At 35.5% G+C, this 16,048-nt stretch overlaps 1 protein-coding gene across 1 annotated transcript in view; it reads right to left on the bottom strand.

Moving 5' to 3' along the window:
• Nucleotides 1–15,545, bottom strand: part of LOC128983180 (DNA polymerase epsilon catalytic subunit 1) — a 249,705-nt gene extending 234,160 nt beyond the window's left edge. The window contains exons 1-2 of the mRNA XM_054402367.1: nt 15,243–15,545; nt 6,129–6,252 (exon numbers count right to left, since the gene is read on the bottom strand). Coding sequence (XP_054258342.1) covers nt 6,129–6,196 — 68 coding nt within the window. The 5' untranslated portion in view covers nt 6,197–6,252; nt 15,243–15,545. The remainder of the gene's footprint in view (nt 1–6,128; nt 6,253–15,242) is intronic.
• Between the last annotated feature and the right edge of the window lie 503 nt (nt 15,546–16,048).

Raw genomic sequence — 16,048 nt, 5'->3', positions numbered from 1 at the left:
TTAATAGGCCTGTAAAGTAAACATATTTTTACAATGAATGCTACATTTTACTAACAACTATTTATAACAAGTCTATAACTTTAAGTTTTATACTTTTGTAACAGTATAAAAAGAGCATTTTTTATCTTGATTTTATTGATTCATCTTATAAATTTAAATGGATGACCAAATAGATAAACATATTTTTAGGCCTGGTGAAAGTATTTGTCACACTTAGGGGCTACCCAGCTTGGCCTGGAGTTGTTGAAAAAATTGAAGAGAAAAATAAAAAAGTTGTTTATAATGTTTTTTTCTTTGGGTCTTATGATTATAGCAACTGTACTTCTTCATTCATTTTCAAATACTCAGAAAATGTGTCAAAGTATGGCAATACTAAATCTAAAAATGCTTTACTAAAGAAAGCCCTTGAAAAGGCCTCACAGCTTGACTACCCAGCAGCAAGTAACAAACTGACACCTAAAGCAACAACTAAAGGAATAGGTAGCTCACCTGTTACTAACTTAACACCAAAGATTGTCAAACAGAATAATCCAACCAATAAAGCACATATCAAGACAAATATCACATCACCTACACTTAACAAATAAAAAAAAAAAACAGAAGTTTTACTTGACCTCAAAGTTACCTCAAAGTCTAGACATGCCCAACCCACAGATCCACCCTCACCTACCAGGAGAAATAAAGAAACTGTAAATGCAGAAACCGGTACATCAGATCGTCTGTCAATCTGTTTGTCTGTCATGGAATCTAAATGGCTTACAGACGACTCAGTTCTACTATATTATGACATGCTAACTGCCAAAGTACTTAAAGATGATATTTTATTGGTCAACTCAGTATTAACCCAGGTGATTAAGAGCTCAGAAGATACTGATTTTTTTGTCAAACCATTACAAATGGAAAAGAAATTGCACATTTTATTTCCAATCAACAATGCTCCAGCAGAAGAAAAGGTAGGGGGATCCCACTGGAGTCTACTATTGTTTGACAAGCCAAACAATAGCATGTACTATTTTGACTCTAAAGGAAGTTATAATCTGGTCCATGGCCAACGAACTGCAAAAAAGCTGTCCAAACATTTGGGGTTGGGAGAATCCACTTCTATAGTGAAGGTGCAGGTGTCTCAACAAACTAATCATGTAGACTGTGGGGTGTACGTGTTAATTTTTACTGATATACTTATTCAGTGTATTACAGAGTGAAGAATAAGCAAACTTAAAAATAACCCAAGCACCATCTGGCCAGATATCACTGAAAGTGATGTGCTAACAAAGCGAGCCCAGCTAGCCCTGCTTCTGCACAATAACAACTACACAACACTCAGCTCTGAAACCGTCACTGCCATGATGTACCATATTCCCTCCCCTACTTTAACTATTCCAGATACAGTGGTCTTGGAAACCCCCTCGCCTTCAAATCAACCATCAGTCTCTCAATCACATTCTTTTAGCCTAGTTACACCACAGTATACAGTCTCAAGATCTAAGGTCGCTCAACTTGCTCAATGTCAAAACAGCTCCTATTTAAGTTTAAACAACCGGTTTTCACCTTTGATCAACCTTGAGGATATCCCAAATAATGTTTTCCGAAGATGTAGCCAAGTCACCGATATTTGAGAAAAGGAAGGTGAATAAACAATGCAAAAATTGTTGTGAATCAGACAGCCAAATTAAAGCGAAAACATAGAAAACATGGATTAATAGAAATCACAAGTTGTTGTATAATACGGATAAGAAAACAAAAACAAACAAAGTTCATGTCTATGCTGACAGCCATGGGAAGGACCTTGGTAATTTGGTGGAAGCGTTGTTGCCAAAGCATATTGAAACTTTTGTTTGGGCTAGTTCTGGTGGTACTGTTAATCATATTCTGAAAAAAGCAGGCGATGAGATAAAAAATTGGACAAAAAATGACACTGTTGTTATTACTGCTGGTGCCAACAACATATGTGATGAAAATCAAAATCCGTCTAAAGACATACTTGAGCCATTAAGAAACTTTGCTTTGGCTAACAATAATACAAATGTTGTTTATTTAACCCAGCTTCACCGCCACGACTTGCCTTGGGACAGTCCCATCAACAAAGCAATTTACAAAGTCAACTGTGAGCTAAGGCAGTTAAAGAACCTAAACATTGTCAGTGTAAGTGACTTTACAAGAAAGTTCTTTAGCAGACAAGGTCAGCACCTGAATAGATGGGGGAAACAGGTTCTTGGTAGAAGGATAGCCGATTTTGCTATGTCGTTACAACTTGACATCAAACACACTCTTTTGGAAGAACAAACCAACTTAAAATTAATTAATAGTGATATGAAGGATATTTTGGATCAATACTGCAATAACTTGGAAGTGGGGTTCGCTCATTGTATTTCTAATGATTTTGAAAATAGCACCAAACACATGAGCCGAGTTGTTGCTGTTACATTCAAGGAAAAATTTGGGAAACCTAATAACTTAGATAATGTGGCAGCAATTTAACTTACCAAAAATCCAGGTACGGAGCTACAGTCTACAGTCTGGTGACTAAACCTAAATATTTCATGAATGCTACCAACTACTCAGAGTACCTTAGGGACTATGACAGTGCCTTTTTACAACTGACTAATGATTTTAAAGCTCATAACTTAAAGACTCTCATCTGTTCCCCGTTAGGTTGTGTGAGAGATCGTGTTCCAGTACCACATTTTGTATCAAATTTGTTGAAATTCAAGCAAAGTACTGGCACCTCTATAATAATTGTGACATGTGCAGAACTATCTAATAACAGGCTCTATAACGGTTTATCTCATTCATCATTTTTGAAATATTTGAAGCAGAACATATTTAATCAGTTTTTAGAAGAGAGCTCCATCATCCATGTTGAAAACACCTCACAGAAATCTAATACTGTACCACCTAAAATAACATCAACTACTTCAGTTTCACATCTGAAAGAGGCCTGCATCTTATCTTCACCGACTCAGCTACAACCTTCACTACTACAGTTTTATCACTAGTTCCGCCACCCCAGAAGTCTCCAGCGCCATTACCACAGCAGTCACTGGCACCTTCACTACGACAGTCACCTGTGCTGTCACCCCGGCAGTCACCAGTACCGTCAACTTCAACACGGCAGTCACCAACAGTGTCTAGTGGTGTGGGGGGTTTAAAAGTCAATGGGTGTGAAAGTATTGTGCTCAGTGATGAAATAATTAGAGTCAGTGATAGCAGTAGTCATGTCCAGTCTGGTGATTTTAGTTTTATGTCCACCAATACTGTAGTATAGATAAGGAAAATTGTGGGGATGAGTTAAAAAAAACAAAAAACTAGCATAGGTACCAACATTTTTTTAGAGAGCATGATCCAGTTCCCACCATTAAACTAATGAGTTGCTCGCATCTTCAAAATGCTCAGAATAATTCTAATTACCTTAATAATTGCCCATTGTGTAAAGAGGTAATGTCAAAACCAAAACATAGGTGGCTAATTCATTGTAATGTTCAGGGGGGCTTAGCCACAAAAATTGATGAATTGAATATTTTATTAAGAAATTCAAATGTTTTAATTGCTTTTTTTTGTGAACATTGGCTTTCTGGGGATACAATAAGTCTATTTAATTCTATTTCTAATTATACTTTAGCAGCATTTCATTGTAGGAGTTCATTAACACATGGAGGTACAGTAGAGTCCCGCAAACTCGGCGTAATGTGGACTGGAAGGGTGCCGAGTTTGTGAAATGCCGGGTTATCAGGAACTAGAGTTAAAAATAAGAACGATACAAATTTTAAGCTTTTTAACTGCCTTTTTTAATTAGATTTATAATACAAGTCAGTATTAAGTCATCGGATATAGTACAACAAATCCTTAGTACGAGTTACAAATGATTATACCAGAGCTGACTTGTGTGAATGACTAATTTTTTGAGCCAGGTGATGGCTGAGTTATCCAGACTGCCGGGTTATCGAGTGCCGAGTTTGCGGGACTCTACTGTACTTGTATATTGGTAAAAAGTGACAGAGAATATGTAGATAGACCAGATCTTTGTGTTTATAATGAGGATATGATTTTTGAAACTTCATGTATTGAAATCAAATCTTTTAATATTACTAGTGTCCCTGTTGCTCGAAATCGAGCAATTTCTAAGTATTACAGGCGTTATTTTAAAACAAATAACAGTAATAATTTTTGATGACTTTAAAAGATTCGACTCAAAGATTATGGAATACTCAAGATGTACATAACAGATCGATATAATCAACATTTTTTGTAAAAATATCTTATCATTTTTCAAAAGCAGACTTTTTTAGTGTTTTCTACATATAGCCTTACTCATAGCCGCATTAGGTTGTCCATAATAACAATATATAAAAAAAAACACACACATTATTTCTATTTCTTCTCCTTGGTGGTGTTTTATGACTTTGTTATGTTTCCATAGTTTGCAAATCGGCTCTTTCAATGATTACTAAGAAATGCAGCACAGTGTTAATTCAGTTTTATTTTTAGTATAACCATTTATCCAGGCTCTCTCGTTTTTTCCATTGTAATATTTACGCCAACCCAAATTCAAATAGTAACTATTTCATTTCAACCAAGTAAGTAAATGTTTGTAGCAAACTAACCGTTAAATTAGCAAACTTATTGACTGTGTTTACAATTAACATATGTCCTTCTTCTCACTTTTAATTTCTGACAACAGCTGGAGTATAAAATTACCTGAGTACTGCCAGAGTGATCCTGTTAGTCCTTACGGATTGGGATTACGCGTTTCGAGAAGCTTAAGTCCTCATCATCGAAGTGATAGATGTGTTTCTTGTACAAGATCTGATGATGAGGACTTAAGCTCCTCGAAACGCGTAATCCGTAAGGACTAACAGGATCACTCTGGCAGTATACAGGTAATTTTATACCTTTTATAATAAATTTAAGCTTGCCCATTTTTTATTACAAACAAAATTCTTTACACTAAAAAAGACACATATTCACACTATGATGCTAGCAAAGCTAACGACTTACTAATAAAGCAGAGTGTTTAGGTATTCTCCTGGGTTTTCATAACAATACCACACCGTATTAGTCATCTCCTATTCTATTAGTTTAGTATGATGTTAGTCATTGTTTGGAGGCACCAACCCCGAGAGTCAGTAGTGGAATGTTTGTAGAAAGATCTTTGCTGAGCTTCCACCCACCCCCCGCCTACACTACCACGCCGTGGCGCGCCAGGCCCAAGTGCCAACTTAGCTGTAACTACCTGTACCTTAATAAACTAGTATTTATTCACAAACAATTATATGTTTGCTGCCATTAGCAGAGTTAAACCTATGTAGTGATTCAAATGGTTTATTGAAGAAAAAAAAATCATCAACAAAGGTAAAGACAAACAACAAACTGTTTTTTACACAAAAGATATGGTGTACAGAGAATAGAGATATCTATTCTGACACATAGATAATATATTTCTGAGTCTGTTTGAATATTAGAATAATTTGTTTTACATTATTGCCCTTTTTATGGACTTATGTCCCTACAAGCCACTAGTTTATTATAATATCATTCTTTGGACCAGAAATATTAACAGGATTTTTTGTTGTATCAATCACATAATGGTCTATTTTCTATAAATTCTTTAAAAACATCTGAACTAATGTTCCCGACCAGGTCCGCAGAGTGGATGTTGAACTGGTGGGAAAGTCAATGACAAAATCTGTAAAAGTTGTTATTTCTTTAAGACATTTTTAGAGCCAATGCTCAATTTCTCACTCTGCCTTCACTCATTACCCCTCTGCTGTAAATAACGCTAACCTGGCAATAATCTTCAATTGGCGTGTCAATTTTTACAAACAAAAATCTGATCACAGAGCCCACCTCACAAATGGCGGGACATTGCAATGACAGCACACATTTTAACACTCAGACAGAGAACGGGAGATAAGATGCACACACTCCCGTAGCTGGATTCATACTGTGGTAGGAACGCTCTAATACTAAGATGGCAGCTATAGCACAGCCCCAAGCGGTGCCAATGGGAAACGTTCTCTACTTTCTGGACAGCCCTTGGATTTAAATGTGATTTAGAAGTTAAAATCTGATAAAATAGGGTTAATCATTTTAAAAACACAAGTTAATAGAGTTTTAATTATTATCTTTACCTGTTTGTATGATATGTAGAAACTTCTCCTTTGTCAGATTTGTAACGACCACTATTTTGAAGAACCATCTTCTTAAAAAATGAAAAAGGATTTCAACTTGCAACGGATTTCTGGTAGGTCGTATCTGTAACCAACCAGAATCTTTTAATCAATAATGAAAAAATATGTGTAAATTTTTTATGAGAGATGTTCAGAAAGTAACGCAATAAAAATTAAAATTGTAAAATGTGACAAACTTAACAATAATTGTTGGAGGAAAAACTTTTGTGTTACATTAGCTTAATCATGTAGTTTACATTCATGTAAGTGCATTTATCATGCCATGGAGTCAGCTTTTTGATATGCTGAGCTTGGAAACAGGCAGCTTGTGATTCTATTTTTTTCCTCTAATTTATGAAGCAGTATTTGTTCAACTATTAAGGGGGTACCAAGCTTTGAACTACTGTTTCATAAAGTATTCTCCATGATATCGTTAAAAATGTTGATGATCCTGTAATTGTAAAAAAAAATCTTAAAGAGTTTTGAGGGTGAATTTTACCTCCAGTTTATTGGTTACATGACTAGCTCCATTACTGTGATAGCATCTTTCAGAGCATGCATTCAAAGACAACCACAGTCAGTTAACCTCTGTCTCGCTTGGCTTTTATCCAATATTTATTTCATACATGTTATTCCTGACTGTGCATTTTAGTTGGTTATGAGTTTTTTTTTTACATAAAAAACCATATCACATACCCATTTCGCAACTGGCCAATTTTTTCATGCAACACTTACTTTAAATCATGTTATGTTCGAAGTGCACAGGCTACAACTATGGATGGTACTAGACCTGTTCTTTACAAACTAAACCAATTTTATTACTAGTTACGGTGAACATTTTATATCTGACTCCATCTCCATTGTATTTACAAACAATAAAGAACCATCGTTACTTTCAATCACATCAATCATTGACTGCTTACCTTCAATAAATTATGTCATACGATGTTTTCATTAACAGAGTAATTAATGTAAACAAAAAATAAATAAACTAAACCTACTCCAACCACATGATTAAATTGCAATATACAGTACAATCTAGATTAACCGAGGTTTTTGGGACTGAGACTACCGAGGTTTTTTGGGACTGAGACTACCTCGGTTACCGAGAATCTCGAATAACACAGAGGTCTCTTATATTTTGAGGTTCGGGGGTACGGTATTACATTAGGAAGTGAAATATTTGTAAAATATAAGTTTTAACAATACATTGCAAATAATTTTGATCAATTGGTATTTTCATGCAAACATGTTTTTAAATAAGGTCTTGAAAAACTTAAATCGTCTTCAACACTATAAATACAGTATTATTAAAGTTATGCAAAGCGAACACACAACAGTATTAAATAAATAGCCCCGCTGCAGCAAACCTGCAAAATTTCCATTTGCCTGTTTTGATTTTCAATTAAATCCATTACAATAACATTATGTTTAACGAGTACCTAGGTTTGCTGGCTACAGGGAGGGTATAAGATGTGTTTTTTGGATAGGTAATATTAATAGCTTAGGCCTAGTATAAAATAAATAAATTTGCCAAGTTTGATGAAAATATATCCATAAACAAGCAAACTACAACAGTATACCTACTTGTTTTTGATAAGAATAACATGGATATCCTAGCCGCCAGCAAACCTGCAGACTAAGCGAATTTCCATTTACCTGGCTGAATTTCTACTCAAATATTCCCTGAAAATTTTCAGCTTTATTTCCTATTTAAATAACATTAATTTCAATGAGTACCTAGGTTTGCTGCTACAGGGGAGGTATTGAGGTGCGTTTTTTTATTGAAATGGTGATAGCTTAGTATGAAATAAACAAAATTGCCAACATTGATCAAAATATATCCATGAAAAAGCAAACTACAACAGTTTATTTATTCTCCGTAAGAATAACATGTGAATTTTAAATCTAATTAAATATACATTAGGGAAATATACAGCCCGATGTGTAACTCACTGACTCACTGATCAGGTATACTAATGTTTGGGAACTTCTAGATGTGCTAGGGAGTTGAGATTTGGTACGCATGTGGGTCTTGGGCCCAAACCCCCGGGAAAATCCCGAAAAGTCCAATTTTTTTAATTCAACCCTCCCTAAAAGAATTCCTCCCCCATGTTATTCTTATGAGTAATATAATTGAAAGTTACCTGGGGCACTTCTGGATGGGCTGGGAAGTTGAAATTTGGTACGATAACGGGTGTCCGCCCTAAACCACCGGGAACGTTCCGAAAAGTAACATTTTCCCTTTTCAACCCCCCCAAAAAAAATTAAAAATGGCGCATTCAAAATGAATTTTGATGTAGGGGTGTTTTTAAAACGTGCGTGGTGGCTTTCCCTGCGGTCTGATCGAAAAACGGAGGGACTACTTTGATCTTCATTTTGAACGAGTGGCAACTTTATAATTTATCATTTTTTCCTATTTCCACCCCTTCACCCTTAGGTAGCAATCGGCTTTTTGGATTTTACGATTTCTTCTTAAAATTTCGTTGTTCGAACGTCTGTTGCGGCTTAACCGTAGGTCCGATCGAAAAACGGAGAGCACTTCCAGTCACTACTTTTTCACGATCTACAACTTTGTAATTTAACATTTTTTACCCCTTCACCCCCAAATTCAGACTTGAACTTACAATTTTGCCTAAATTTTCAAGCTTTTTGATGGTTTTGGCTGCCCCTGAGTAGGTTAAAACCCCATTTGGGCAGGTTTGACCTTATAGTTCTCTTAACATATGTCCAAAGTTACTTCTTAGCCTGATTGGGGATTTTTATCCACCGTGCTTAACCCTAAAATTGGGGGGATGATTGTAGTAAAAAAATCAAGATTTTTGAGATTACTTTTGATTTAAAATTACACAAACGTAACATTACATAAAATCCTAGTAACGTTTCGTGTACTAATTTTTATAGTGTATATTTTGTTCCGTTACGCCTTTCACCAATCTTCACCCCAACCCCTTCAAATTCAGGCTTGAACTTGCAATTTTGCCTTATTTTCCCAGTTTTTGGTGGTTTTGGCTACCCCTAAGTAGGTTAAAAACCAATTTGGGCAGGTTGGACTTTATAGTTCTCTTAAAATATGTCAAAAGTTACATCTTAGCCAAATTGGGGATTTTTATCCACCGTGCTTAACCCAAAAATTGGGGAGATTTAAAAAAAAAAAAAAAAATCAAGATTTTTGAGATTTTTTTTATTTAAAATTACACAGTAAAATTACATAAAATCCTAGTAACGTTTCGTATAGTAATTTGTACAGTGTATATTTTGTTCCATTATGCCTTTCACCTATCTTCACCCCAACCCCTTCAAATTCAGGCTTGAACTTGCGATTTTGGCTTATTTTCACTGTTTTTGGTGGTTTTGGCTGCCCCGGAGTAGGTTACAAACCCATTTGGGAAGGTTGGACTTTATAGTTCTCTTAACATATGTCCAAAGTTACATATTCGCCTAATTGGGGATTTTTACCTACCATACGTAGGCCTGAAATCGGGGGGGGGGGGGGGATGATTTTTAGTAAAAGCCAAATATCCCGGTTTTTATGATTGCCGTCAATTTAAAAGTACACAAACGTAAAATTATATGGAATTGAAGTAATGTTTCTTATACAACTTTTAATAGTGTACATTTTCTTCTATTACACGTTTTATCCATCTGCACTCCAACCCCTCCGAAACCCCCCATTTTGATAATTTTAAAAATGTCCATTTTCCTGATTCAACTCCCTTCCATGGGTTAAAAATATCCCCCAAAAATATCTTAAATAAAAAATATTTTAAATAAAAAATATCTTGAATAAAAATATCTTATGGATAATAATTGAGTGGAGAATAAAATATGTTATAAAGCATATTAAAGTCTTGAAAACCATAACGTAAGTCGGCGATGGTCGTAAATGATTTTTAAAAAGTGAAAAAGAGGCCCCTCATGTGTTACATCACCCCTAAAACTAAGAAATCACCCCTTTAATGCCTTAAATTACATGTCAAACCGTTTCTAGACGTTCTAAATATTTTTAATTTATGTAGGTTTAATTTTGTAAAACGTTTTTTTTTTTTAATGACAACCAAGTTGAAAGTCGCTGTTTATGCTAACCCCCTCCCCTCTTGCAGAAACGGTACTAGTGGCAATACCCTTTCACCCCCAAATTCAGGCTTGATCTTGCAATTTTACCGTATTTTTCCTGTTCTTGCAGGTTTCGGCTGCCCCGGAAAAGGTTACAAAAACCATTTGGGCATTTTTGACTTTATAGTTCTCTTAACATATGTCTAAAGTTACTTTTTAGCAAGATTGGGGATTTTAACCAACCATACTTAACCTTAACGTTAGTCCCTAATATTTCAAACCCCCCCCCCCTGGCTGAATCGGGAAAGTTGGCGATAATAACAAAGTTACCTCTACATGCACTTTTAATTTTTTATGTTCTGAACGCAACGGCGTGGTCGGCCCCCGGATTCTTCATGCCGATGATTTCAACCCCCCCCCCCTCGCCCACGATGGGGGACTAAGATTAATTCAAATATTCTTTAACCTCACTCTCACTCCTAAGACTGTAACTTTGTATCTATGCTTCTGAGCTGAAGAAAGTTTTAGAGATGGTGACTTAGCAAATTTAATTTATCAAAGCACCGGCCCCACATCGAGACTCTAACATATCAAGACTGCCTTGATTTGCATTAAACCACCCCTCTATGGAATACTTCGCAACTGCCAAGTTATCACTACGTCTTTTACGCAAAAACAATTCCCGGACAACATCCTGTCCCCCGTGAAAATTTATCATCACGGCCACTATTAAAAGGGGGCCCCCAGCGAGCACAAGGCAACTATACAGCCCGATGTGTATCTGACTCACTGGGGAAACAAATGTTTGAGCACTTCTGGAATAATCTTGAAATCTGAAATTTGGCACTCTTGTAGGTCTTGGTCCCAAACCCCCGGGAAAATACTAAAAAGTTGAATTTTTTTATCTAAACCCCCCCTCCCCGAAATTTAGAATTCCCCACCATGTTAATCTTAAGGGAAATAACATTGAAAGTTGCCGACTTTAGTATGCTCAATTGAACGATTTAGAAACGTGCTAGAGACTTGAAATTTCGGAGTATTGTAGTATGGGATGTAAATTAATCATGAAATTTGCAAAAGTCCAATTTTCAAATTTAACCCCCCCCCCCAAAATACAAAATGGCGGACCTCTGAAAACGACAAAACATGTTTTTTTTAACGGCTATAGCTCGAAAACGGTAAGAGCTAGAAACGATTAGAGGAAAAATCGTCGGTTCGGAATTAAATATCCTACAAGACAATATCATGCGTTTTTCGGAAATCGCACTCCTTCGCCTTAAAAAAAACGCCCTACTTTCAAAAGTTGGTAAATTTCTCCCAAGCTTTTTACGGGTTTTGCTTCTTTTCCCAACCTAAGTAAATTAATTTTTCAAATATTATTAATGCTTTGTATTCTACTTAAAAAGGGGGACCTCTATTTACTTCAGTATAATACTTCACTATTATCAACTTATCAATTTACTCTAATATATTCGTGAAATGGTTATTACTTCAACATCGATTTTCGCTATTACAAACCCAATTTATTTTAACTTTGACCAAAAACCCAGTTAGTTGTAAAAATACTTTACTAACATACTCTCTAAACGCAACTTTAAAAAAACAATTTTATAAGGGGTTCTTTAAGGTGGGGCTTGAAATAAACTTGCCAATCTCCTCTAATATATTCGTGAAATTGTTTTTATATGACGTAATATTGACTGTTTCACTGCCTGCTTTGTTACAACTCTAATCTACTAATGACGACTAACAGCTAGGGGGCCTGGGGGCGGAGCCCCCAGCGAGCCAAAGGCGAGTCCATATTATATACAGCCGAAAGATTAGGCACTTCTAGAATAGCTAAGGAGCTGAAATTTTTTGTTAAGGTCCGTCTAGGTCCTAAACCACCAGGAAAATCCCAAAAAGTTACATTTTCAAATTACAACCCCCCCCCCCCCCAAAAAATTCCATTAAAAACGACCATTTTTGGGAAAAACACGTTTTTTTTTAAACGGCTGTAGCTCGAAAACTGTAATTTGAGCTAGATTCGATTTGAGGAAAATAGTAGGTTCGACATGAAATTTTCTACAAGACACTATTAAGCGTTTTTCAAAAAGCGCACTCCTACACCTTTAAAAAACGCCCTACTTCCAAAAATAGTAAAAATTAGCGATTTTTTACATGTTTTTAATTTTTAAAACGACTTTTCATACATATATTTCTACTTTTTATGCTCCCAACGTTGAAAGTGAAGTGCCTAAAGTGACCTTATATAATGAACCTAAATGCGTTTAAAACTCCAAGTGATATTTAACATTGAATATCGACTTGTTTATTTTTATGTGTCCAGATCAAGCTTTTGTTAATGATCATCAAACATTCTTTTGGAAAAAATAGGTCAAAAAGCAACCCATCTATCGTTCAGGCATGGCTCGATGAAACACACGTCATCGTCAACCCAACACTAAATTCTTTCGATCCAACTGCTTGGTTCAGGATCATGCCTTGGGGCTTTAAAGAATTGTGAGAGAGTAGGTAAGTGTAATCATAAGTTGTTTTCAAGCACAATTTACACTATTTTTTTTAATTTAGTTACAACAGGGACAATCTGTACCATACATCTGTAAAATGTGGGAAATCAATAATTACTAATTTCAACCAATACGCATAGGCTGCCGCTGCATTTCCAAATGTTAATCATTCCATTGTAAAACAGAACTCCATCGACGTTTATCATGTTTATTTTTAAAAATGACAGCCCAAACCTTATATTCTTCATGTAGAAATGTATTTATGTATGCTCTTTCCATTGTATGCTGCATTTCCAAAAGAGATAAGCCTTCATCATGTTTCTATACAATATCATGGACGGATCCAACGACTGATTGACTAATCCTGCATCGGTCCATAAGGTAGCATTACTCTACGTCCTTTGAATAGTTTAAGACGTTTTTAAGAACCAGGCATTCATCATAATTCACCGTTATGGCTATATAAGATTTGTTTTTGACACAAAAGAATGCCAAAGAATATTGCCGCTTAGCCAATTTGTTAAGGTTGAAATTTAAGTAGGCCTAGCTGGGTATTTATTTGTTATATCATGATTAGGCTAATCACCAAGACTCAGAGATTTCATTAGTATTTTTCATAAAAATTATATTTTTAACCGGAATTGATTTATATAATAAGCAAAAAAATAAAAAACCAGAGTACTCTGAAATTCATTTTTATTTAAACAGATATGTATTTCGGCACTAAGGCCATGATCACAGTATGAGTTATATGAAAGTATCACAAATATAAATAATCTATCTATCTATATATTAATAGGCAAGCATGTTTCTTTAAAACCTTTTTTCTCAGCTCGTGTGCATCGTGGGGTAAATCTACGCATACCGTTAGAAAGCTACTTTCCTGTAGGTGTGCAGAATCCCTTTATAAATTTAAATAGGCTCAAAGATAAGCACAAAAAATGAGTTTAAAAATTTGAAAAAATTAACATGGATCTTATGCGTTGCCATGCTGGTGACGAAATAACAACGAAATATAAACATAAAATCAAAACAAATGGAAGAAACTCCAATCACATGTTTTATTTACAGTGTGGGGTGAAAATAGAGAAGTGAGTAAGTTTACATTACATATTTATGGTCGAGTTTCGACCACTGGACGACCTCTCGTTTATATAAATATAAATATCTTAAGATGAGCCATTTTCTAAATGAAGAGTTAACTTACAATCATAATCAAGAACATTACTTGTCCATGACATGGACAATAAAGAAAGGGGAGATTGGGAGATGCAAGAAGATTAGGCTACTTGTAACAGCCAGGTTTAATTTAATTAGGTAGATTCTCAATGATGAAGTACCGTATTGTAGGCCATTGATCATTGAAGGTATTATTAATTAACTGATTCTTAATCATTTAGAAATATCCTAAGATTATTTGCATAAATCTTTGTTCGCTCTGATCAATTGGCATATATGAGACCACATAGCCTACCTAGTTATTTTCTGAACCAGCTTTCATAATTCTACACCCTGAAGGAGCATCAGTTGAGGGGCCTAAAGTTAATTCCAACAGTCTACTTATTTTGAGGATCATAAGAGTTTAGATTTAGAACCGTCCTAAGGTAGGCGAATTAACTGTGCCAAACCTAACATATATTTCCAAAACTTCAATTAAATTAATATTCAGTAATAAACAGAAGGCTGTAAATAAGTTACTGCACTAAATTTATTACACTAGGCTAACTTATTTATTCCCCACTTAAGCTACGTTTTTATTACCAAAAGTCGCAGGTACAAGTCGCGGCACATGTTGCACGTAGTTTGTCATACCGTTTCCATTCCAGGCACATGGGGCACAAGTCCCGCGACTACAACTGGCAGACAAGGTAAGGCTCTCTTATTGTGATGTGGTGAGGTTCGGTAGCTGATTTTGATTATCTAAAAATCGCTATGGATGACATAACAGCCTCTGCTTTTTAATTTGTGGCTGGTGCATGCAATGAACTTAGAAGAAAAAGACAAAAACAACCTAGATGGTGGATAAGTTTTTAGGCTAAAATACCATTGGAAGGCGCATTTGATTCATTTAGCCTATGAGAGATTTGCGCGAACAAAGTTGCTTCGAAAATATCCTCCAACGCACTCAACGAAATTTGAGCTTATGATTACCTGTCATCTATGAGCATGTGGTATTTCAGAGGACCTGGGCATGCACCAGTTGCAGGCACATGTGCCCGGCTGTTTCCATTCCAACTGGGCACATGTTTTCGCGCAGTCGGCGGGCACAAATTTGTGCCAGGCACTAATGTGGCGACTTGTGCCAGGCTGTTTCCATTCCCACAAATACCGTACGGAAATTTGTAGGAATGGAAACGTATCTTGAGGCTAGGTTTCTCCCAAAGACTAAACCTTTATGGTTGTAAAGTTAAAACATCCAGGATAATTTTACCTAGGCCCTACATCAAAATAAATTCGTCATGATTTTGAATTTCAATCAGTCCAAAAAACATAAACACAATATACATACCTTTGAATCCTTAGTAATAAATTAAGTAATTGTCTAATCTAAACATTTAAAAGTGATGGCTAGTGCTAACCTAAATAAATCTTCAGGCCCTATGCTGGAATAATATTATTTTATAATAATTAGTAATTCAATCACTGTTAGTAAAATATTGAATCGTTCACTTTACATTATTAACAATTAAAATCTAAAATCGCTAATAAAACTGAAAGTTAGCTTATAAGTTTTATTCTTTCTGTTGCTATAAAACGATAACGAAAACGAGTAACGAACGACTAACGAGTAACGAGAGCGAAAGCGAAAGCTTTAAAGCTATAGCTCAGCTCTGCACTGCACTCCGCAGCAGCCGACATAAAGGAACGGACAACGGAGTTGAGAAAACAACTAACAACAACAGACCACAATAGACAAACCTTTACGTCATTCCCGCGCAAAATTATTATAGCCTATATTTCAGACAAAGAGTAAGAAGCGTAATCTATCCTAAAGTCATGGATTATAGTATAGATAAAACATACTCCTCAAGATTATAGGTTCATAGTATAGTATAGTATAGTACATAGAGGGCTAATTTATTTGAACAAAAATTGATTTTTAAAAAGAGATCGTAAATTGAAAAAACTCCGTTGTAGATCCTTCATCCAGCTGAAAAATATATCTAAGTTCGGTAATGCTATCTGGCACTAATGGGTGCTGTTTATTTATTGTTATTTTACAGAAGCTGGTTTCCTGTTTATATAAACTTGTTCCGACTGGGTAGCTGAGTGGTTTAAGTGCTCACCTAAACAATCACAAGGTCGCCGGTTTGA

Source organism: Macrosteles quadrilineatus, unplaced genomic scaffold (genome assembly GCF_028750875.1).
Source record: "Macrosteles quadrilineatus isolate MER2022 unplaced genomic scaffold, UCM_ALF_1.0 Scaffold_1__1_contigs__length_201487025, whole genome shotgun sequence".
Classification (NCBI taxonomy): Eukaryota; Metazoa; Arthropoda; class Insecta; order Hemiptera; family Cicadellidae; genus Macrosteles; species Macrosteles quadrilineatus.
The sequence above is the reverse complement of the archived record's forward strand: the minus strand, read 5'-3'. Positions and strand labels throughout refer to the sequence as shown.